Here is a 26,899-nt window from a genome sequence, read left to right as displayed (position 1 = left end):
CACCACGACTCCACGACTCCAACTCCGACTCCGACTCCGACTCCACAGCCCTGGTAGATACCTCTAGGGGAAAAGTACCAAGCACCCACCTTGAATTGATTTAATTTTAGGTCGCAGATGATTTTAATAATTGTGTTTGGCATATATATGCCATATAGGTTAAGGAAATTTGAAAGATTTGTTGGGCATATAGGTTAAGGAAAATTCACATATGCGATTCTGATTATTTTGGAATAACCTTCAGATAATAATTACAAATTTGCAAATGTATACTCAACTATATAATCAAAATCATACTCAAGAGCCATCTGTTGGGCATGTTTGATAAAAGTTACTTATACACAGATGGTTCTTAAGCTGGAATTTTTAAATTTTAATTTATTTGACAAACCTATATAAAAAAATAATTAAAATTAGTAGATAAATTTATAATTCATCCGCAATTATTCAGTATTGTGATATTATATTAACACATCTGAGAAGTCATTATTTTTTTACAATTCTTTTGACGGTGATAAGTAGACCAATTTTCAATTTAAGGATTGTTTTGAACCATACGGGAATATAAACATATCTTTGACATATGTTGTTATTACAGAACGTATGTAGTTTAATGATGCAAAAAATCATTCACTATCACAATATGGATCAGTTCTCTTTAAATTTATATCTGGATTATCCAATACATAAAAATCGAATAGAATTATGAATCCCATATTTAAACATGGCTTTTTACCATATTGATTTTATTTGTGGATATATTTTTCATAATTACAGATGTTGAAATGAATAAAACTCGTTAATGTATCACATGACTTGTATTCATGATTGTGATGCCTTTATATACTTAAATAGAACAAATATTCTCTGTTTAATAGTTATTATTTACAAATATATACAAAAATACCTAATTTATAATACACTTTCCGCCTCTTAACTACATCCAAAATGCAACGAGTGCAAATACATTATCATCATTATTACGCAAGTTATATTTCAGTACAGAGGTCGATCATTATCGACAGTTTTCCGACATTTAAAAATACGCCTACGCTAGATATGCTTAGCATAAAAATCGTGGAAACACTTTCATCTTTCCTAAAAAGAAATCTTTCCGTTTGTCAATACAATGCCACTAAACTTTGCAATGGCGGCTGAATGATCATTTTTTTAAAAAACATTTTTAAACGTAAATATCACAATTGGTTTAACCAATAAAATACACATATGTATAGGCAAATCAATTATTACACGTAACAAACACTTTCATAACGATCACATATTGATATTCAGCCAATCAGCAAATGATATCGCCAAACGTTTTTATAGCAAATTTATAATTTTAACAAACGAAAAAAAACAGTTCTCTGTACTGAACCGTACCGATACACGTATACATATACTCCAGATCTATCAATACGATAACTAAAATATATATTTTGTAAAATTTAAAAACTAATTTGACAAATATTAGAAATTCTTTTTTTAATGAATACCTGACATTATATAATATGACTAGAATACAAAAAAATGAATAATATTGATCCAAGATATATTTTTTTATAATATCAAGATAAATTAAGAGATTCTAATAATTGTAACAGTTAATTTTGTTGTATTTTTTATTAAGCTTAAAAGTAATTTTAGTTGATATGATAATAACATACAAAACCGTTGATTTTCCTTATCTAAATGAAATTATGTATATTTATTGCTGATGTATGGCGAAATAAGTCATGCTTTTCATTTTGATATTGTTTCCTCAAATTTAAACAATAAATTAAAATAATGTTAGAAAATAAAAAAAATACACTTATAAAGATAAGTATCAAAATTATGTACAGTTCATAAGAAGGGAACTATTCAAAATTTCCACGTACACATCAAAGTCGATCGTAGTAAATTAATTATAAAAAAATACTTTGGATTATTTACATTGACAAAATGTTAATACTAGTCATATAAAAGCAGTTGAAACACACGAGAGAAATCAACGTCTACAGACAACACTTTGCATCAGTCTAATATAACATTCAGAAAAAAATCTGAACTGCTAGCAATTATTTGTCGATAATCAAAATCGCACAAATAAAGCACTGTATCGTACAATATCGATACAATTGAAGTTAAATGATATTTTCTTTAAATAGAAAAAATATAAAGCGCTAACAATTTCAATATTATGTAAACAGGAATTACAATTATGCACACCTATACTATAAAAACATCCAATATGCTAAGAAGTAACGCATATTTATCAGAAAATAACGATCTATATTATGTATTAAGTCAATGTCGTATATAGACTATAGTTTAAATGCCAAATATTCAGATATACATAATTCTCAACAATTCATAGAAAAAGAACAGTAAATTATTTCATAATAATTACACTTTGTATTGCTTCAGTTCATACATTTCTTTAGAATGGAATTGTACAAAATTCATTAACGATCTTATTTTTAAAACACTCGGAAGTATTGCGGGAAGATGCTAAACCAATGGCGTTGTTAATTGACGAAAAATCAATTTTGACTCAAACGAATTTTTATCAAAGGTAAGCTCGATCGAAACTTTGCAAATTTGGACCCAACGGTGAGAGAACAGTCGAATAATGGAAACGCAGAAAACGAAACCAGAATAATTCCCAATAATTAAATCCCGGGAGATTAGATTCGTGTCACTTGTGTCCGTATGTAAGCTAAATACTATACATTTATATCACATTATTATGTCATAAGCTAGTGACGAGGGTCTAAGTGGTTAGCCACTTTAGAAGCCTCAAAACTATTCTAAAGTCTCAATGATGATCGAAATTTAGTTAATTAATATATTTTATGAAAAAAATACAACAAATCTAATACAATTTCAAAAGTGTGCATCGTTGAACAATAAATTCAAAAATATCATATCAACACATAAAATGGTAATCATGATTTTTTCAAAATCAATGTTTTTACCAAAAAAGTGTGCTAGAATAATTTATTTAAAATACTACATATTTTTGTTGTCGTAAAAAGGTGACTCATAGTTGAATGATTTTTTATATATAAATATAAAAAAAATATTAATAGATTTTTACAATGAAAATATTAGGAATTTAAAAGTTGGCTTATAAATCAAAAACATTAGTCCCAGAACCTAGGACAACATTATCAGGTACGTTATTGATAAGACTATGAAAATTACATCTATTCAAATTACGACTACAGAGAAAAGAATACACGTGTCGTAAATAAGATAATTTTAACAAAAACGCATCAATCACAAAATCACGTAAAAATCTACTAGACTTGATACCAAATATTCAACGTACTATATCACGACTATAAAATGCTTGCACATAACAATAAGCGTAAAAATTGGTTTTATGCATATTGAAAATAATTTGAAATACGAAAATGAAAATCTGTCAAATGTCATCGCCTCCAGGGAATATTGTATAAATGCAGCAAAAGAAAAAAGCTATATAGAAATTCATTTTCATGTTCCAAAATAATAAACTTAAAAAGACAATAAATAATGATTAGTATCGATGAGTGAACTGTGTAAAATACACTTCACAATTATTAAACATTATATAATATTAACAAAATAAATATAACATCTTTTAAGCATAGACTCTAAACTGTAACATGATCAAAGAAAAAAATAACTTCAACCACCGCTGTTATTATTATGACACCTAACTGTCTTTGTGCCAAACTCGTGCAAAATATCACAAGCCATTTCAATATCATTTCTCGTAATGCCTAATGCCCTCACTACACTGTCTTTAGGATAACCCTCGCTTACTAACCTAGCTATGTAATCCAAGTTTATGTTTTCGTACGGTACGTTAGGCGAACTCACTTCGTCTATCCTCTGACCGGAAGAATTGTGAGTCAACGGATTAATCTTCTCATGCGATTCACTGTTCGAAGAAGACGGTATCTGCTGTCTTTTAATCGACACCACAATCCCTTTGCTGTCCAAAGTGACGTTTTCATATTGCGACGTACAAGCCGCCTCTTCGGCACAAATCTCGTTCATATTTATTCTGTGATCGTACATCGGCGGCTTCAGAGGCGGTTCGCTCTGCTGAGGTCTACTCGGCATCGGATGTATCCTAGCGATAGATTTATGAGTAACACTATCTTCGTTCCTAATAAAATGTACGGGAGCCGAATCCGGTTCATCTCTCAATTCAATCATTTTCGGCGGAGATCTTACCCTCTGCATGCTCGAGCCATTATTTAAAATTGGCTTGCTAAACCTTCTCGGATCTTGCACGGGACACGCGTTCCTATGCACCGGTAAAACTTCATAGCGAGTGTCAATCACACCGCTGATCGTTTCAGTCGATCCGGTTATGACCGAAAACAAATTGCTTTGACCTGATTGATTCCCAAGACTAGATTTGCGTTCCGGGTCTGCTCCTTGCCTGAAGTTGTCCGAGAACGAAATTTGATCGACTACGTGCCTAAAATCGAAAACGGTGCCGCCCGATATTAAAACTTGATGGACTTGATGGTTCATTGTCAGATCTTCAGAACTCCGACTGCTCGAAATGTTCGGCCTATTTATATCTAACAAATTTGTGTTTCCTTTTTTAGGCGGTTGAGCATTTTGAAACGACAGGTTGATCATACTCGTCGCATTACTCAACGGACTTCTATTGCCGTTATTTTGTTGTAACTTTTCGTTCTCGATTACTAAGCTATCACAATTAAAATTACTATTTGTGCCAACGGGCATCTTCATAGGTTGTTTCACGTGCGGTTGAATATTTGCAACCGGCTGCTTTTTAGACATGGATGATACGAAATTAACAGGAAGCGGTCTGCTGATGTCTTGCGGCGAAGTAGATTTTCGAGGCGGTAGAGGCGGTGCCGTTAAGTCTTGCACTCTCTTTGGCGCCAAACCTAATTTGTTACCACTATTATTTTTTTGTTCGTTTAACAAATCACTACTACTTTTAGGTATAGCTGACGAATTACATCCGAGGAGCTCGCCGTAAGTGTTTTCAATCGGATGCGTTGTTACAGTATTGAGACTTCTAACGTTGATCGGTTTATGGGCAGGTACTGCTGGTGCTTGAGGGTGAAAATTTGAACTAGACGTGCTCGCATTATTGGATATTCTAGGAACTATGGGCGGCGACGGACTCATCAAGTTCGGATTGATCTGATTAGACAGAGGAACCTTATGAGCTGGCACAGTGGGAGGGTGCGGCTGTGTCGATTTATGAGGCGGAACTACCGGAGGATTATTAGGAGTCGGTGTTACCGAACGCGAATGGTTCGCTTTACGACTAGGCCGTGGGGATGCCAGTGGACTGTGCGGAACATCATCCGATCTTTGATGTTTAATTAGAGCTTGGATAGAACTGGTCGCAGCATTGAATTCAACGCAATCCTGAAAAATCAACACAAAAATATTTACATTCCATGGAAAAATATGAAAGAAAAAATATGGAAAAAGGAAATAAATTATAAATATGTGAAAATGAAAACGATGTGTTTTAGATATCAAAATATAATTTCATATAATTCCTTACATTAATATAAAACAAGTATAAGGCTTTGGAGAAACTATCATTATGCATCTAAATATTATACTTAATACTATAAATAATATAATATTAACGTATAAAAAAATATATAAAACACCTTACAAAATTAAAAATGAGAACTATGATAATATGTATATAATAAATAAATTAAACGATCCAGTCAATGCAATAAAATAAAAAAATTATAATTATCTACATGACATATTTAAAGTATTAGAAAAAGCAGTACAAGAATTAATTTTCCATAAATATATAAAAAAATCGTCAATAATAATAATAATAAATGAGTATGACAAAACAGATCAATGCAAGTATTACAGATGAGACAATATTACATCAAAATACGAGCGAGTCAATGCAAATATTCAACATTTTACTTTGCGATCTTTGGATTGGATTAGCAATCTCAGACTTTTTACCCCTTATTATTAAAAGCTCATCCAAAAAATTGCTATCCCAACAAAGCTGGCATTGTGCACAATGAGTTTGAATTAAACATAAATTTAACAAAACGACAATGCCAACGTTGCTCGGTCAACAACAAAAAATAATAATACGTAACAAAATTTGATAGTTTGAGATTTAATCATTAAAAAAATCTGCATATAATACAAGACTACATACGAAAAATAAAATTAGACAACATTACCGAAATAATCGAACATATTTCGTAATATTTTTCACACATGCCGTAATGTGAATCTCTAATAACGTTTTTATTTATTTTTTGTTAAAGCCCCCCTTCCTTATTTTCATGCAAGACTCGCATTTTTATAATTCACACTATAAAATGCAAAAAACAAAAAAACATTTAAAACAATAAAAACACAAATGAAGCCAACAAACACAAACAAAAATATTGCATGCGATTACATGACGATAATGTATGAAACATGAATATGAATCTAAGCATATTAAAAGCCAACGATCTAAAATTTTAATAAGTACAGTAATTAAATCAAATTAGTCTTGTATTTTCATATGATAAATTTAAAAAATTATACAGAAATGTATAAATATATAAAGCACTCTTAGAGCCTCCTCAATATCAAAAGCGATCGAGAATGGAAGACAATATTGAATCAATATACTTCGCGAGTGTTAAAAGCTATCAAAGTATACATATAGACCAATTGAGGTGGGTTAACTATCTTAAATGTAGAACGATACATTTTAATCTAATTATAAACTGATTCCCCATATGTATTAAGATTAACGTCTCACTTAATTTCGCCGTCGAAACATTAGCATTAATAAATATCATTTATACACTAACCGAACGAACGATACATTTCACATTAAATCACAATTTCAAGACTAAAAATATACCATCTAAACTTCTTAGATGCGTAATAGTATTTTTAAAAAAGGTTGATATTCTAAACATTATTTTCGTTATGCGTGTATATTGTAGCAAAATATTTTCACTGCACAAATATATAACACAATTCCCAATTTTATTTATCCTATATTTCACTACGGGAGGTGATGATTATTGAAAACGTTCAACCATGCGGCGGTAAAGGAGGGTGCTGGAATAAAAAAAAAGATATGCAAGACAAGCCAGTAATAACAAAAAGTATGCAATGAATAATTAAAACTGTGTTTTTTAGAAAAATCGTCTATATAACGTAAAATCGTTTAATCCCTTTTAAGCTCACATAACTAAAAAAATAAGTATCGGCAGAATATATTCCATTATCCTTAACTTAGATAAGGGACATTAGATAAATGTTTTGGTACAAGATGAGACAAATGTACATACTCTATTTCTTAACATAATTACTTAGCAAATGTAATAAAAATAATTGAAATAATGTACAAGAAATGTCACTAAGCAAAAATATCGTTATTCTTTACATATTCCCTTCCCAGATCCTTAGTATAGAAGACAAATAGGAAAATTTGTATACACCATTACGATGATATGCAGTGTGAGCACAAAAGGGCTATTCAGAGTTATTAAAATAATATGAATTTCAAGTTACATACAGACGAAAATTAAATGATTGTATGAGTAATGATAATAAAAATGACAACAAAAGCCAAAGGTGCAATACGTATTCATTCATTTTGTCACAAAAGCAAACTTAAATGTTCATCATTACCTCCAAGTCGTCGAATTCGTCCGAGAGACCGTTAAAATTGGCCAATGACACCACGTTCTTAGAAACGCCCATGTTTGAAGATGCGTTTGAGCTGCTAGACGATGAAGAAGCTCCCGATGATGCCGAAGAATTTTCGTTATGGCTATTCTTCATCATTCCATTGTGGATGGGTGGAGAAACGGGGACTTGATCGGAAGAACCTTTGATAAGATAAATTTCTTGAATTATGGTGACATTATGAACACTATATATATATATTTGTATCACCGTCAAGACTACTGAAATATTGAACTTAAAGGCTAAAATTACAACTCACTTCCTTCCATACTCGACGAAGCACACGGATGATATTTGGACTTTTGTTGACCCCTCGAGTTTTTAGGTTCAAAAGCATCAACAACAATTTGTTCCGTGCCTTTGATTTCAGCCCTACAAAACGGACATCCTTGTCCTTCTGAATCCTATTAATTCAATAAAAATATTATACCACAGCATTAAATCATTAAAATTACTGTTGATTCATAATTTACTTACAACTTGCCAAGCAGTGAGACACGGAGTGCATAATAAGTGACCACAAGGCTCAATCCTAATATCCTTATCGTTTTCAGCGCATATTTTACATAATTGAAATGTACTTCCTAAAATTGGAAATTAATAAATTAAATACATAAATTATATAAATATTTAATAATAAAACCGCTATCTTACCCATTTCGCAATACAGCTCATATTGCTCTTGTGTTACAGCTATGTGATCTTCGCTCGGTGATTGTACAGCGTAACTTAAATCCGGATTGACATCTCTGCCATCAGGATATAAATAACTATAATATAAAAATACATGTTATTTTTTACAACAATATATAAACAAAATCTATACGATTGAAGCTAAAATACTCACAATCCCTCTCTATAGCCATCCAAAAGTGCTTGACAAAGACTTTTATTCTGAGGAATAGTTTGCAATATTTCACCATCAGCTGTTACATAGCCAATGGCCCATTGCCCTAATCTAGTACAAGATAATCTAAAATATAAAAATTAAGAATTAAATAATGTAAATTAAGAAAATAAATTGTAATATTAAAAAATACTAACCTAAAAACATAACTCCCTGCCTTATTTATATATTTATGAAGCCTAGCTTTAACCTCGTCGTAAGTGAGAAAAGCTACATAGCCAGGATGCGTCACTGCCAAAATTTGCCAATTGCGGAGTAGCGTGTTCCATGGTTGAAATAACCTTCAACGAAAGATTACATTTAGAAAAAATCACTAAATTAGTTTTGTTGTAATGTAAACAACATACCTGGTGAACACATCAAACTCGAAATTAGATATGAAATCGTTGCAAGTGAGATCTATAGTCGTTTTCAGCGCCATTGTTTCCAAGCCTGATGAAATCGGATGGACCTGATTCAGCTCATGTCGAAATTGCTTCCACGGAACCAGAGTGCTGAAAATAAATGAAAAAGAGGTTTGATTTATTTACATTACAACAATAAAAAATGAGCATTAAATAAAAAATATTAGTGTGCACTAAAACGAATGATTTGTGTATAAATCAAAAAATGAGCATTAAATAAATATATCTTTATTCAATAAACAATATCACATTGAGCAATATTTTAAGTTCAAACCAAAACCTAGCCTAAACGAATTAATCTAATTAGGTTTGGGTTTGAACAGTAATTGGACGTTTCGCAACTGTTACAGTGAAGTAATATTTTCAATGGTATGAACATAATTTTACTAAACAGGCCAGTTAAGATGTATCAAACAATTGATGTATTATTCCACTGGTCAATATCAGTGAAACTGTATTTATTCACTGCACGGATGATCCTTGGAACGTTTTGACCTTAACAGTTGATGTGTAACCACACCAACGCTAATGCACGGCATATTTAATTTAATGCACATACATTTTATAAAATGCGCAATTTATCGTATATATTGCTCGTTTAAATTGTCCTCAATGTAAATATTCGTTAATAATCACAATATTGTATTAACTTCCTACACTACAGAAATTGTCCCAACGGAAGATTCTAAATAATACTTTATAAATAATTTATGACATGTATTGCATCCAAAGCGGATGTTTTATCATTCAAAAGGTGTTTAAAAATCTAACAAAAATAAACGATATACAATCATAAATTATTCTGAGCAGCTGTGAACTTTGTGCTTGTGAGTTTTACTGTATAATAATTCTGCATAATAAAACGTTGGAAGCTACAGTGTTGATCTTTCCAGCAATAACATGGAATTATTAATTTGTGGTTTAAAAACTACCACATTTAATCGCAAAAAATGTATGAATAAAAATACGATTTACCACAAAAAAGGAAGTCTGCAGACAAAGCATTGATAAATAAATTCCACAATAATAATACAATGATAACATTAAAAACAATGTAAAAAGCATAACAACATAAATGAAAAATGATTCAAGTTACTTTGAGAAAAAGTTTAGATTGAAAGGTGACAAGAATGAGTGGTCCCTGAGGTCAAAAGAACAGTTCAATGTCACTTTATGTCTATATTAACGCAACGAACCATCAAAATTAAACCGGACAAGTTACTAATTTATGAATGACCTAATTGGAGTACAAAGACAACCTTTGCGAAGCTAAATATGTAAAATAGCCATGATAAATTCATATCACACAACGTTCGCAATATTGGACTTGCAAAAGTAGTGAATGAATAGCCAAAGATAGTATCAATAGCGATATAGAATGATGAGTTAATTATAATTTGGTGCGAATTGACCTTCTAAATTACTTACAAGGTAAAGTATTGTTCAGAATTGAATAAATGAAACAACAAGAATAACAAAAATGATTCATTGGAACTATCAAGACATGAGAAAAACATTTTTGGCATATTAGTCATATCTGCTAGACATAAGTTTCAATTTCACGCCTATGATAGACATAATGAATTTTATTTATTCAAAACCTGCGAATAATACTCAAATACATAATGCTTTTTAAAATAGGTTAAATTTACAGTATAACGTTGAGCACTAGAAGCATAATTTTCGATCAATTGTTACCATAACACAAACTTTCTATTGCGATTTTCCTGAATTTAGCAATAAACACAGGAAGCACTCAAATACATACTAAACACATACATTAATATCTTTCGCAACGTATTTCTAGCTGGTTTTTATTGCAGCGAAGGTGAAATCGCCATTGCTGCCAACTATTTTGCCTTGCCTTCAGTTTCAGTCAACCAGTGATACCATTAAGAATTTTATCAATAGAATCATAATTTTAGTGTAAAAGCTACTTTCCCTTTTTATTCAGCAATAATACCGATCATCGCGTTTAGTCATATGAAGGTCTACGTATGGCAAGAGATTTAATTATTAGATTCCCCTTTATTCGACTCACTTCGCTTTTAAAACTTAGCCTCTTCAGACCCAGTGCACATCGCAATGTACAATAATTTATTGCTTGATTTTGAAGTCATTTTCGACTTATTTTCACTTGACCTTTTGTACATCAGTGTACACCATATTATTTCAAAATACAAAAACAATATTTTTCATGCTTCTTTAATGTATTTAATTTAAAAAAAATATTCTATAACAAAAAAAAATTTTCTACGAAAAATAAAAATTCAGGTTTGAGGAGGTTAAGCTACATTGCTTTAATCCAGGTGTCCAACCGAAATGGTTTACTGGGGCAAAACCAAAAAAGATTTACTATTTATTTAAACATTCATAATATAGTAAAAAAAAATATCATTTTATAATACAGAAAAAATAACCTCTATAATACAGTAATATTTTTATGTGAACTTGTTTTTGTTTCAATTTTCTCAGTTATTTTTTTAATATTCACAGGTATATTCGACGTCGTAAGCCATAATTGATTTTTTAAATTGTCACCTGTCAATCTATTTTTCTTGGATTTAATTATCTTTAACTTTGAGTTATAATTATAAATAATAATAATTGTAATTAATTATCTTTAATTTTGAGTTACAGGTAACTTTTTTCAATTGCAGCTGTAATGCTCATCGCCAGTTTTTTCTAAGTTAGGGAATTTATCATTACATATATGTATCTCATAAAACTTTGGCCTCAAACATATATTTCAATTTAGAGGATCACTGGAGGTCTAATAACTCCATTTATAAAATTGATTCCACAGTAATGTCAAATATACATAAAAAATATTGAACATATTCTCGTTATTTTTTAAATATAAAAAAAAAATCACAGCAAATTAGTAATTTCTTACGCATATTTAGAAAAATGTTTTTTGTCTCAATTTAATTTATGTAATAATGGAAAATGGACTGAATTTTTTTATTTCAACTGACATGTTAAGTTCGTTCGAAACATAATTCTAAAAGCCATTGTTCATCCTATAATTCAGGAACATTCTTTATTCATAAAAATTTCAACTTCTTCCCTCAAATTCCAATATATCTTTCTAAGCATATCCACGAATTAAGCATCTAATTTTTGAGTAAAAAAGTAAATCATTGTACTCACGATGCTTCAAAGAATGTTTTTTTTATTGTGTTAACTGTTTTAAAAACAATTGGCATCACATGGTTCATATTAAATACTTGGACACATACATTTTCAATGTGAAATGAAAAGCTCCAATGATTTCGAGTTTTCTGTTATGGCATCTCTATGCACAAGAATTAATTTAACAGCTCCAATATTCTTGCCAATCATCGAAGCTGCGCCATCTGTGGTGATCCCAGTTAGATTTATTAATTTTAGTCGAAGTTCATGCATGCCATTTATGACAGCTTCTTTTATATTTTTTCCGGTAGTTGTATAATTTTACTATCCACACCTTTAATAAAAATAGCAAATTGAGCTATATTCTTAAGATCTGTTGTTTCATCAAAAGCCAGTGAGAAATACACAAGCTACTTAGAAACCATGTTCAGTATTGAACAAATTTCATTTGAAATCTTATCAATTCTACATGCTATAGTTTGATCTGATAGGCTGATTTGACTGAAAATCTTCACTTTTCTGGTGTAAATCTTTCTACTGCAGCGATAATATATTCTTTGGTGTAATCACCATCCGAAAATGGCTTCATTTTTTCCCAACAATATGTGACAAAAAGTGAATTGTAAAAAGTAATAAACTATTAGGTAAAAGAACGGGGATCGGTTAGTCAGACCCTGCCATAAAACAGGTTATACCAGCAGAATTGTAAGTGCACATTCTGAAGACGAAGATGACAACTTTTACGAATTTTTATTTTGTGGCTTGTATGTGTAATGACTCGGCCATAAGGTGGGCCGTACAAAACTATTGACTGGGCCGCATGCGGTTGCGAACCTCGGGTTGGACATCGCTAGCAGAAAATCTACTCTTGTATGGTGAGCCCCGGAGTCATGAAACGAAATGCACAGCTTACGTTTTAAGGTGGCGGTTCGTGGTTAAATAGTTAGATATTATTATGTGTGAATATATATAATAATACGCTCGACAGTGTAATTATAAAAAAATAATATAAATATCTTGCAAAAGTCGTACTATGTAGAAATTCACTTACACTGACTTATAAGAAATAAGTTTAATAGTGGCGACTATTTGCAACGCAAATTAATATTGCTTCCAAGAGAAAAAATAACGGTGACTCACCGATGAATCATCCAAATTTACGAATTTTTGATTCCGAGAATCTCCTTTCCTCTTCCAAATGCCATATAACGGATTTGAGCATTGGTTGGGTGTGAAAGATTGGTCATCGCAGAGAAAGGACGTACCACAGAGGGCCCGACGCCAGGGCTTTGCCCTTGACCGATCGGGCTCGCACAAAAGACACCTCCGGAGAGAACCATGTACTTTTTACCTTCCGCCTCCAATCGATCTAAGCGTGTTATAATACTACTCATAGATGGTTATAATATATACTCATAGATCATTATGTTGATTATCGATACGCCACTGACTTATTGGTTGTGACAGCACCAAATATCGACACCATTCTCGTTTGTATTCATGTGAAGGCAGTTTAATGGCATAAAACCCGCTAAATTGATGTTCTTCCAAGACGTTGACTGCATATCGAAGTGTCGAGATTACGCTAAAACGCTCGATTGTGTAAAAGCGGCCTAATACCATTAGGGCCCGTCACACCACATATATAGAAATGACCAGATATGGTAGTGGAAAGAGTATCGAGCAGCCTGCGACAGCTGGACCGCGTCGCCAAAGGTTGGCGGCCAGCGACGGACGTTACGTGCTCGAAGACAGGAAGGCTGAAATTCCGGCTCGACAGGTGCAGCGGAAGCGAGCGGAGCGAAAATTTTTCATCGGCCCTCCCGAATTCATCGGCTCATGAAAGAAGCGGCAGCAGCAGGTCGACCAACTCGCAGCGTTTTTCATTTTTAATCTGTCGACCCGTCAGATTAGAGAGGAGGGGACGAGAGCCCGGGACGGAAACCTGGAAAACGCGTTTGCCGTGCGCGGAATAATGATGATGATGAACGAAGCGGCGGTTAGCGAAAATCCATTGGCGTCACGCGGCGGCGGCGCGCGATAAATAAACGGCCGAATCGAAATAAACAATCTGACGTTGCGTCGCCATGTGTATGCCGCCTCGGCACGCATACGTATCTGAATCTATGGATCTATGACCTAACACGTCTGTAGAAACGCCGAGTCTTGTGTGAATTTCAAACAGTCTGTCTAAATATGAAGTTATAACTTCATATAAGACACAATTCTAAAGAAGTTCAAACGGTGTTTACCTAGGCACCAACTTAACGGTCGGTGATAAACTAAGATGAATTCAGTTAAGTCGGCACAAGTTGTTACAATCAAACCTTCCCTTTAAAACCCAGGTATACGAACAATGCGTCCTACCTGTGATGACCCGCGGCAGAAACACGGATTCTCACCAGAAAAGTAATACACGCATGTTCAAAGACTGAATCCGCAACAAGACAATTTGTAGTAAAACCTTGAATGTAGCATAATAACATTTATCCAGTAGAAGTGTAGGAATACAGTATCGACGATTGGAGAATAATCGAATTTGTATAAAAATCGAGCATTTTCTTGAACATTATTCCGAAAATCATATCCTTGAACAATTACAAATGTTACGATTCAGAATTGGCTCAACTAAATATAACAGTTTCGAATCGATTCACTATACTCGAGTAGCAAATAATTACCATATGAAAATGGTGTATTTATCTAGGACCGTTTATTGTATTTGCATAGTTAGCGATTTAGCTTCCCTGAAACACCGGAGCAAACAAGTTTTATCAATTTTGCTGCACATTGTGTTCAGTCATTGACGATTATAGATTGTGTTTGAACAACCGCAGACGTTTGCTATATATTGATGTATTTCTTGCGCTTTACCAAAACTTGGCACGAATAGTTCATTTAGAACGCGAAGTATACAAAATCGTCAACGCATAACCAACAATTTCACATACATGCGCATCCATGTCTATTTTGATACAACACACGATATTATTAACAAGAACAACAATCGTTTAAACGCCCCCTTGCGCGTTTAGTAACAAAACAATCGCAACAACAGCAAAACAATTATCACCCACGCCGAAAGACGATAAGTTCATTTTGATCTACGCATTTAACATTTTTATTTAAAAAATAAACACAAGTTGCAGTTTACATTTGTTTAATAACGTTTAGCTTAGAAGCACCCATGACTCGAATGATTAACGTCGTGCGTCAGATGATAGGAGACTTAAGACTCGATGAATTCGTCCTTTTTTAAGACAATTTGTCCCCGAAGCCTTTGCCTTCGTTAATCGACATACACGCGTTACGTTTACTTTTCCGGATCGGTGAATCGTTTTACTTTTGCGCGTAATGGGCCGCAGGTGCGAATCCGAAAACGAACGAATCCCAAAGGGATTTCATGGTAACGATCGACCGAAAGTTTTGGTAAAAGTCTAAACCAAACCTAATGATGCACGTACATATATATTCTTTGAATAATTAAAGCACAAGGAAAGATTAATTTAAAATGTATACGAGCTGACATAAGGAGCAGAGAATAATCGTTTCCACTTTATTCTGTCTTGTGCCAATTTCCTCCAGTGATGCATCTTTCATGAAAGAAGCACCGGAAGCACCAGCAAAGAGCGCGCATATATAAATAGTTGATTCCAAAGCTGGTCCTATATAAACTGTACAATTCATAGTTATTATCTCTCGTATACGTATTGGATTACGTCGATTTGACACCTTTCGATGTACACCGAAACATGTTATTACTACAATAACGTCATATTAAAAGTGAGATTATCTTAAATTACATTAATGATTATCTAATCTGCGACATCCTGTCCTCAACTCTAGATTAATATTCGGCATCAATGGCGTTCATAAGATTAGCTATCGCTAGTAGATATTTTATCGTGATCTTGCGCTTTATAATTGAGTTCATTTTAAAAAATTTAATCGGAAACATTTTAACGGATTGTAGGGGAAAACGACATATGTTTCTACTACGCAATACATAGTGTATCAGATAGTAATTTTACAAGGCTCGGCAATCGAATAATAAATAAAATAATAAATATGTTTAAAAGGTTACGAGCCACTGCTCTAAATCAATTTATGCTTTTGCGTTTATATTTAATCTTGTTTTTATCGTAGTTTCCGATACTTAAAAATAGTGGATTAGTGTAAATACGCGAAATATTAAAATACACATAAAGGTATAAAGTTTTTAAAAATTAGTATATAATATGTATTGCAAATTATTTATGGATGACATTTTTAGAAAATAAAATAATGTCACTCCACACCGGTAAAGCGTATATAAAAATAGGTCGGATCAAATATTGGTACATTCAAATGATATTTTTAGTAGTTGATGTAAAGGTGATCCAACTATAGTTTCGAAACTTAAAAAAAAACACAAATTTAAGGATATTTTCGGATTATTTCATTAATGGAACATTTGACGTATTTTATTGAAGCCTTTCAATGTAATTTTCGATAACTTTTTCATACATTTCGGGCGGTATGTTGGTTTTTAGACGATCCAACATTGCGGGTTTATCGGCGTAGACACGACACTTTACGCTACCCCACAAAAAATCCAACGGCGTTAAATCGCATGATCTTGGTAGTCAATTTAGGTCACCAAAACGTGAAATAATGAGACCTGGAAACTTTTCACGGAAAATATACAACGTTGCACCTGAGAGTCTTCTATTTATATCAATAACTAAGATTTCGTGCCAAAAATAATCGACTCACCATTGACTGCTACAGTCTGATCTTCATCGTTTTAAAAAAAGTATGGCCCAATGACGCCGCTTGACCATAATGCGCACCAAACAGTTACTTTTAGTTAAAACATACAAAACTAACATGTGATACTTTGAACACGCGTGATTATTGACAGCTGTCTGATTTATAGTGCTGCTAGCATAGGGAACTCAAATTGGATCACAGCATTAAGTACAAACAAAATAACAAACATTATATATGTAAGCCGCGATCGCGGCTAAATTAAATTTAAAGTCCAAATGTAAACTCAAGTATTACTCAAATTTACAGTGTGAAAGGCGGCGACAAAACGTGTCCACACTTACTGATTATGATAATCTACATCGCTGATTGAATACACGATTCAATTAAACTACTATAGATTTTCTATAGATTAGCGAGGCTCAAATACAGATACAGTCAATTAGTGAGCACAACTAAATCAGCCAAAATACAATAGCATTGACACTAATAAACACAAAAATAAAAACCTATTTCGTTTGACTAGAAACCATATTTTAAGTAATGGCGTAATAGAACATTCAACATAGAAAGCTTCTTCTCCCCATAATAAATTTTAAGTAAAGTATAATAATAACAAAAAAATATTCAAACGATAAACTTATTTTGGCCGCGCAGCGATACATTTTTGAGAATAAATTTCAAATTAATTTCAAAGAGCGATAAGACAATACCTGTGTCGTATGTCTATACCAGAGGTCGGCAAAGTGCGGCTCCGGAGCCGCATGCGGCTCTTTGGCCCCTTAAGTGCGGCTCTGGCACAAATATCCACGGGCATTCGCACCAGATTTAAAAAACAAGGAAATATGGAGCTCTAAATTCGAACGTCTTTGTGTTGATTTGGAAAATTATAATAAAGGTTTGCTAAATTAATAAATAGATTTGGCTCTCAATTTTTTTTTAATCGTTGTAATGTGCATATTTGGCTCTTTGGCTAATAAGTTTGCCGACCACTGGTCTATACCAAAAAATTTGCATACAATCGAAAAGTTAGATTATTTAAACTAATATTTTACAAATCCATACACTAATTTGTTAATAGTCAGGTATAACGTAATCCTCACCCGCGATGGCCTCGATCACGCTCGAGTTCAAGATCAAGAAAAAATATTATTTTTGAACGACCAACAGCTGTGTTTAATTTCTTATTTATATTTTAACGTCATCTTACGCTTGACTAATCCCGATTATCGCGGGTTTACCGCACTTGACTAAACTCGACGCATCCATCCAATAAATAACTCAAAAGAGTCGACACGTGCCTTATTTATTCGCATCTCCTTGAACCTCGCTCAAATCAAACAATGCCAATTTCGCTCTCCCGGCGCCCGCTTTTAAATATTGGGATTCTGCGGCCTCTGCTCCATACATAATTATGATACGTATAGTTAGTGTGCGGCCTGTGTGCGTTATTTTAGAACACATCCATTCATTCGATGCCAATGGGTGCGCGCGCGTATTCCGCCGTCATTCATTCATATCTATTTCCCGTCGTCTTTCATCGCTTCTCTGCTCCGTCCGGCGATAATTAACACGGCCCCCTTTCGTGCACAATTCGCTTCAGTTTCGATGTATTATAATTACCGCCGTTCCAGCTCATCGTCACCGGTGGTAATTATTGCAATTGACCTCAGCTGTCTGAGAATCTGCAAAATTGACTCACGTCTTTTTAGCGAAAAGGACCCGCCGCGCGAGGTCGTCACTCCGATCCGGATCCGAACTGGTTGGCTAATCTGCCCCCCGTCTATCGCGTCGCCGATCGTCTGGCTGATGGTGCTAAGCTTTCGAGTGGCATTTAGATGACGGACACAGTTCCTGTTACTCAAATACCGCGTACACCCGTCATGCAATAGCAAATCAAAGGTCATAACAGTAACATTGAGTTAATGAAACCAACAATGTTGACCAAAAAAGACACTCGAAGAGTTTTCCTCGTGCTCATTAACAATTATAATATTGTCCTTTTCAATCGATGAAGACATTGAACTTTAATAATTTCCTTAACAAGTTCAAGTCACCATAAACAGCCGGCTTACTCGGAACGAACACTCCCAAAGTAAATTTTTATCATGATAAGATTTTCACGATCTCTACAACTTGATTCATCCATCCTGAATCTTCTTATAACTTAAGAAGACGTCATGTTCGTTCTCAACGAACACGATTCACAAGCGACATAAGACTCACGGTATATGCGTACATTTATATAGTACGGTACATCTGAGTCGAGACATTAACAAAAGCAAAGAGAGATAGAGAAAGATATGAAACCAATGGAAATGTGGCGTTAGCGAAAAATGCCCAGAACGCATTGAGCAGTAAAGACAACTAATATAAATCAATCATTGGTGAACACCATGTAAATATCTCACAAAAAAACATAATTTTTACGTTACGGTCAATTAATTTGAATTAGTTTCTTGTCAATTGTAGTCACATTTTCTTAAGAAATCGGCGCGGCTAATGAACTACGTTTTTCTGATAAAAATAGCATATTTTCGATGTGCGATATGTTACTACTTTTTACGCATGCCTAACCGAATATTCGAATACATTCCTACTTTTTGTATAATATTTGGGTGGCTATTCGAATAGTATTTTGCAAACTATGTTAAAATTAAACGAATATTTTATTCGTGACAAGGTTTGCAATTTATTATGATTTTAATAACAAACACTAATAACGTGCTAGGTAATGATTTTATGTTATATTCATAGTCCGCTTTTCAAAGCAATTGGCATTTTTATCATATGTTTTACCCACATAATATTTTTAATACCAGACTAAAAATATTATGAATACAATTTGATACAAAATATTATAAATAAGTCACCTAAGTTTACATAAGGGTGAAATATTAAATATTTATCAACATTTTGATATTTCAACAAATAAATCATCAACTTCCGAAATGCAAAGCAGGATATTGTGAAGACCAAAAATACCGTTTGTACAAATAATTTCCAAATATATTTTATAATTTTCAAAAAAGAACAAAAAAATGGACATATGAATTGTGGGGTATTATTCTTGAAACTCCCGTTAATGACGGCGACCAAGGGTGAGCATTCGCAATAATGTGGCTGAATTAGACAATATAATGTAAAGGATGGGACCACACAAAAGCCTTCGTTTCGTCTAGAAAAAAGAGTTTACATAAATAACACAATTATTCTCCGATACATTGAAAAAATATTTCTTTGTTGCGAAACGGTCACCGGAAGACAAAAATCACCGTAAGGTAACAATATTCCCATTGCACAATTCGACCTCGGAAAGATGTCCATTAAACTAATGTCACTTTCTAGACGCGTATACATCTTTCGTTTGCTCTAAGAAATAAATGCAACAATTGGCTGGATGATCTCTGCATGATTGTGATTCGTCAGCGAGATTTGCAACCCTTAATACTTAAGGCTGGTCTCCAATGAGGAGAAGATAGATAAGGCAGATATGGCCCGACAGGAGATACGCTGAGATACGTAGAGGCCGGTAGACGAGGATCATACGGTCATGAACGACCATCACCAGAGACGAACTCCACCAGACACGACTGCAGCAGAGGGACCAACCTCCACTACACCGTCGCTGCTTTGCCTACAATGCCTCTGAGCATCTTCCACTAACATCATCCTTCCACCAGCTTCTCCACCCCCGCTCGGAGAAAACGATCTCGCCCATCATAGTAACTCGCAATATATAAATTTAACTAATAAATTATTAATAGTTTCCAACGACGTATTTTTGGCTGCAAAATCACACCCCCTTAGGATTTGATAACCGTAAAGAATAAAGTCTAAATTAATCGCTATTGAGTGGCTATTTTCAAGTTTATGACAAATTGGCTCATTTTCCTAGATTGTTTAACATACGTATGTATGATGTGAATTATTTTAATAATTCAAAATTAGTTTTTCGTCGCTCGTAAACTACCGCTAGTTCGCAACGTAATTTTCAGTGAATATTTAAGATGTGAGTGTGGTACATAAAGGCTGAGTAAAATTAATAAATATAAATTCAATTTTTTAATTGATTATTTTCTAATATTGTTGAAAAAATTTTCCGTTTAAAATTTTAGATACAATAAACTGTTTTTTTATTGATATTTTTATTTTACTTTACCAATGAAATACCGCTGTGAAATATGAGATAAGTCTCAAAGTGACTCTGTTAAAAGAAACGAAGTATAGATTGAATCTGCAACTAGCTAAGCCATAAGGTCGGGAGAAATCCAGGGACATCGTCAAGCATATATAAAATAGAACAAAGAAAGGCCACTATTGAGGAATTCCGATACGTTATGATTTCATTGCTATTCGAAAAACTTTAGTTGCATTATTAGCGAAGAAATTGTTTTGATGACTTCACAAATGTGAACTACTACTTATAGCAGATTCCCATCGATCCATATATGGACGCGGTAATTCTGCACCCGACATGTGGCTTTCCGTCACACGATGACGTCAATTTGACGACATGACCTACACGAGATTAATCATTTCTGCAATCGGCCGTCGATCGTTTGCTGTTACCGAATCGGATGTCAGGATCCTGTCCCGGCCGATCAGGTGTTTTGTAATAGTGGATGCGTGCACTCACGCGCTTCCTGCCCGCAGCCGAGGCGCATTGTAGTGTACAACAGCTGGCGCTCGACCGCGATGCAATTAGCGCTGCGGAGGACAGCGTTACGGATTATTTAGCGCTGAGGGCAAATATTAGCATTGTTATTATAAGTATTACTAACGTTTAGAACACGCCGAGCAGAACCAAAAGATTAACACTTCGAAATTCTCGCTCTCGCTCTCTCTCTGCTTCAATGGAGAGGATTTAGAGTTACAATATTTGAAGTGTAAAGCAGAGATAAGATTAATTACGATGGAAGGAGACGAAATGTGTGCAGTCTCTATGTTTGATTTTTCAATTATGATTGATTAGCCTATTGGCATTATCGTGGTTTGAATACAGCATATAACGATTTATTCAATGGTTCTAAGAGTTCCACCCAATTATCTCAAAATGTGTCCAAAAACTAACGTTTCTTCAATATGGAAAGATCAATATGGCTTCAACTTAAATTATTATAAGAAAATGCATAGCAACAAATAGCGAATCATAAATTCCTTAAAAATATAATTTTAGGAACTCCTAAATAAGTATTACATCTAATCTCAAGACGAAGTCCAATATCTGAATTGTGGTACTTGCTTGCTATCTATATTGGAATTATATTGAATTATCTTGTTAGTTGTCACTCACGAAAAAGTTTCATCATATCCTGCCCAAAGTTTGATATAATAACTTTATAACAATTCAGAATTTTTTGTGAAAGTATCATACACAAAATACGCGGAATTGGAAGAGAAAAAACTTTTTATTAATATAATTGGAAATCTGATAGTTGCACTACAATTTAAATGAATTATAGCTGAAAGCTAATAAGAAAATTTGATTGACAGATAATGAAGCACTAAATCAAAACTCGTGCTGCACTGTAACAGCGCCGTAATCTCTGTATCGCTTATTATTCAGAGAGGAAGCGAGATGGCAAAATAATAAAACAAGATGACACGACTTCCTGTGACCTTGCTTAGTGTGCTTTTAAATATTTGTATATAATACAATAATAATAATTTTCGATGCAAATAAGCGTTTGAAAGCAATTCAATCCAATATACAAAGGTAGGCCTTAATCACATTTCTTGTGTTCATTCATGAAAAATCAGATTAGATAAAACAATTTACATTCAATGAAATATATTTAGATAGCATATCACTTAAATCTTTATACAATCCAATTTCCTTTCAGGTGTTGTAATTGAAATTATTTGCGATTGTTTCACACGAGTTTCTTATTTTAACACAGTTCACCCGACTCCTTGACATTTTTTCCTGTTAACACACAACTGCTACGTATTGCAGCTGTCGCGTTTTATACAATAATTTGCAACAAGCGGCGGTATTGTTCTTTCATAAGCACAAATGGGAATTCTCACGAGGTGTTTAACGCAATTACACTTCTAAAAAAAGAATCCGACTGAGAAAAGTCGATTGTTAGTTTTATTGAAACATTTGATCTCTGTAAAACTACAAGCTAAGATTTTAAAATTCAACTTTTGACGAGCTACAACTGTCCGCCGTGCATATAAATAAGGCAACAAATTAAACGGTCAGAATTTAAATCAGCTTTGGGTCAGAATTTAATTAACAGCCTGGTCAAAATTATATTATTCAAGGTCAGAACAAATATCAAATGCTTAGAATAAAAATATAGTTTGATTATGTGAATTAAAAATATATTGTAACATTTTTAAATATAAATGGGCAATAAATTATTTATTTTAGGCATATCTTATAAAATATATTGTTCGCACCAAAACTGTTGGACAGGTTAGGTGCGAGCGAGTGTTGGTCAGAACATTGAACATCCCATGAATAACTCTAAGACGCGAAGGTATTCGGAGCGATGAACGAAACGAGAATAACGACAGAGCGGCGGCAGAGAGCGCACTTGATTTATTGTGTTGACATCTGACAATGTTGCGAGCCCAACCTAAAACACCTTGATAACCATCTGTCAACATAAAACTGACCTTGAAGCCAAAATACAGTTAATATAATATAAATACTGACCAATGAACTGTAATACTGACTGAAAAAATCTGTCAAAACAATTTTTATCATTTAATATAAATTCTAAACATATAATATTTATTCTGACCGCTTATATTATGACCTTTTAATTCTGACCCATATTATATAAATTCTGACCACAACCATGCTAAAAATAGCCCAAAAAATAAGAACTTATGAATAATATTTTTTAGTGATATTTATTTATAACGTAACACTATATTTGAGAATAAGAAAATTATTGCTAAAATAATAATAAAGATAATTAAAATATGTCATGGAGGGAAATAATCAAATTCTTATAACCTAACGATGAATTTCAATATTATATATAGCAAAAACAGAAGAATATGTAAGCTAATATCATAATGATTTAAAGTGTTCAAACAATGAACATGTAAACGTTTGAAAGACAAATTCTAACTTCAGCCTCACACCGTCATGTCATTTGAACAATACTAATATTACAATTATTAGGAACAGTCAAAAGGATATATATGTATATATTTACTGTTTCTAGTATGCAGAATAATATTTCCTGCAATTTTGGGAAATGAGTTAAAATTACAACTTTAAACACTACTTGATTTGAATCTGAAATAAGATTCTCGTTCAACTTCAACAGCTGGACACTTCCTAATCTTTTTGCAAAGACCCATTGTTATACTGTAAGATCAATTAAATTTTTGGCTGCTAATTTGTTTAACTCATAAAAATAAATACGTTTTAATTGACACTTTCCCTCCATCTACGATTACAGTGACACAAGCCTTTATCTCAAGACAAAATAAGGATGAACATAATTAAAAAGCTTACATTCACAATTTAAAGATAAATCAAGAGACAATAAGTCATTAGGAATCGATGACATCCTAACAAAACTGCTGAATATTAATAGTTCCATTCTGGATTGAATGGAAAAATTGATGATATTTGGCATTTAACTGATGCACAAGACGTCGTAATAATATGTCATTCATAACGGGAGTGACGCAAAAAGTCGTCGTTGAATTTAAAAAAATGTTTTCAACGGGAGGAACAAATTTTGTCATACCTGATATTATATCATCACAAGAGCCAGTGCATTGCCGTTCTGTGACGAATTCTATAGTCATCCGCTCTGCGTTTTGCTTATTTTATGAGGACTTGATTTAACTTTTAAGTTTTAGTGAATTTAAATTTGACAAATTTAACTGCACTTTCAGAATCAACTATTTTTAATAACGTAATAAAAAACTGTCCAGTTAAGAAACATTCTTCATTCAAAATATGAGAATTCAGGGTAAATAATGTATATGTCGGTGACTAAAACCAGTCTAAATCAAGACAATATCTGTGTCAACATTGTCTACAATGACAAGTTTGTTTATCAGGAAATATGTCAACGCCAAGACTAATTTTTGTCAACAAATCTGTGGTCTACGCAGGCACTTCAAAAGCATCAATATTAGTAGAAGAACCAATCCTGTTATAAGGGAGATGTGGATACTGAGTATCAGTAACTCTTGGTGGATGCATACTTTTAAACGAAAAATTATCTTGCCAGTCAAATGATATTTGTCAACTTTATACACAAATAAATTATTATACAATACATTAGTCATAATAGTATATGTTGAATTTTTGAAAGACTTATTTGTCTGTAATATAAAAACTGAATCCTTTTTTTATATGTATTCATATTATTTACTCATTGTTAACTATTTTACAAGCTTAATGTAGTGTTGCTGGTGCCTTGGCATTATATTATTATATACTCGGCACAATAATTATGTTATATTGAACTCCAAAAAATAAAAGACGTCGTTATCAAGAGCTTGGAATCAGTCACACTAATCTGTGGCGCATAATAATATTTCCATAAACTCCAATCCAATGAATAATTTCCAGAAATTCTTGTTCAGTAATTATTTGAGTTGAAGAAAAATATTCATTAAGAAATCCGAGAAATTGAACTGAGCACTTTGCAAAAGTTCTTCATCAAGTTTCTGAATTACAATGGAAATGTGATTCTAAAATAAATTTTAGCATCATATTTATATTTATACCTGGTATATTTTAAAAATTACGTTTAAGACCAATTTCAGTTGATATTGCCTGCCTTTATGATGCTGATGTAAAAAATTACAGTATCAAGCATGGGGCTGCGTTGTCGTGTTGGAGTAATTTATTGCAAATCATAAAAATACATAGTAAGACATACACCGGAATAAGAGATGCTTGTTAATAGTGGCTGGTATATTTCAGGTCAGAATTGATATTAAACGGTAAGAATTATTTTGACAGATGATCAGAAGTTCATTGGTCAGTATTTAATTGACCTGTATTTTAACATCAGTCAGTTTTATGTTGAGAGGCGGTCAGCATAACAATACATGGTCATTATCAAGGTGTTTTAGGGCATAATTGAAACAGAGACATGCACACACATAGCGAAAAGCGAATCTTTTATCATAACGTTTAGAGCACCCAATTAAATTAGCGGCATCAATTTGTTAAGAATGTCGGCGCCACGATCAGAAAGCAACGGTTTAAATATTATGACCATTTTAAAATCCGAACTGTTCAATATATTTTTATATAGAATATATATTGCTTGGTAATTTAATTGATACTAAAGTATAACCAGAAAGAGTATTTTTTTACCTGTTTCCGAAGTTGGCCCTCCAGAACTCGGCGGCGTCGCTCTTGGTGATACGAAACTGGTCGCCGGCGAAGACGCCGTGAGGGAAGACGGCCTTCAGCTCGCTGAGCATGTGGCTGAAGACGAGGCTGAGCTTGGTGAGGTTGCGCCTGTAGTGGCTGTTCTCGTCGAACATCTTTTCCTTGCCCTCCTTGAACAGTTTGATGGCCTGTTTGCATTTGCGCATCAGGTTGGCGATGAAGACGGCGAAATGCTCGTTGGAGTTGAGCGCTTGCAGATTGTCCTCGTGCTTGGAATAAATGACGCGGAGGCGCTGGTACGTGTCGGGCAGGATGTCCAGGATGAAGGGCGGCGAGTTTTTGAGATTCATGCGCTGGTGCTGGCACAGCTTCACCACCTTGTCCATCAGGCGCCACGTCTTGTCGAGAGCGCGCCGGTCGGCCGGCAGCCGCGGCGGGCACACGGCCTCGGCGAGGGCGCCCTGCAGCTTCCACAGCAGCGACGACAGCGGCCGTCCGCCTCCGCTGCCGCCGCCGCCGCCGCCACCGCCACCCACAGCGCCGCTTCCGCCGCCGGCGCCTCCGCCCCCGGCCGCGCCAGACATCCGAAGCCTGCGCGCACGAAGCGCACCTTCTTAAATCGACCGCTCCTAACGCTCTACTGCGCCGGCC

At 33.8% G+C, this 26,899-nt stretch overlaps 1 protein-coding gene across 4 annotated transcripts; it reads right to left on the bottom strand.

Moving 5' to 3' along the window:
• Positions 1 to 803: 803 nt before the first annotated feature.
• Positions 804 to 26,899, bottom strand: Cbl (E3 ubiquitin-protein ligase CBL). Of its 4 annotated transcripts, none has more exons than XM_088202330.1 (9): positions 26,231 to 26,899; positions 8,974 to 9,120; positions 8,764 to 8,907; positions 8,567 to 8,692; positions 8,374 to 8,489; positions 8,197 to 8,303; positions 7,979 to 8,123; positions 7,663 to 7,862; positions 804 to 5,397 (listed from the first exon to the last, which is right to left on the bottom strand). In XM_088202330.1, exons 1-9 carry the CDS (start codon positions 26,830 to 26,832, stop codon positions 3,658 to 3,660), a joined length of 3,327 nt encoding a protein of 1,108 aa, XP_088058456.1. In that variant the 5' UTR covers positions 26,833 to 26,899; the 3' UTR covers positions 804 to 3,657. The 4 variants fall into 4 exon arrangements, with proteins under 4 accessions (XP_088058456.1, XP_088058455.1, XP_088058458.1 ...); XM_088202329.1 differs by having other exon boundaries at positions 3,508 to 5,397; positions 7,663 to 7,880; XM_088202332.1 differs by lacking the exon at positions 804 to 5,397 and adding an exon at positions 5,502 to 7,086 and having other exon boundaries at positions 26,231 to 26,897.

The sequence above is a fragment of the Plectrocnemia conspersa genome, unplaced genomic scaffold (assembly GCF_051122295.1).
Source record: "Plectrocnemia conspersa isolate PC_06_02 unplaced genomic scaffold, ASM5112229v1 ptg000013l, whole genome shotgun sequence".
Classification (NCBI taxonomy): Eukaryota; Metazoa; Arthropoda; class Insecta; order Trichoptera; family Polycentropodidae; genus Plectrocnemia; species Plectrocnemia conspersa.
This window is presented reverse-complemented; position numbering and strand designations above follow the sequence as displayed.

What these genes read in the sequence shown, in the direction of transcription:
- Cbl (XM_088202329.1), bottom strand. Translation starts at nt 26,832, where the DNA reads ATGTCTGGCGCGGCCGGGGGCGGAGGCGCCGGCGGCGGAAGCGGCGCT. An exon ending in AGGGCCAACTTCGGAAACAG is followed by an intron (nt 9,121 to 26,230) that starts GTAAAAAAATAC and finishes ATTTATTTTCAG; the next exon opens with CACTCTGGTTCCGTGGAAGC. An exon ending in TTCGTCGAGTATGGAAGGAA is followed by an intron (nt 7,881 to 7,978) that starts GTGAGTTGTAAT and finishes CCATAATTCAAG; the next exon opens with AAATTTATCTTATCAAAGGT.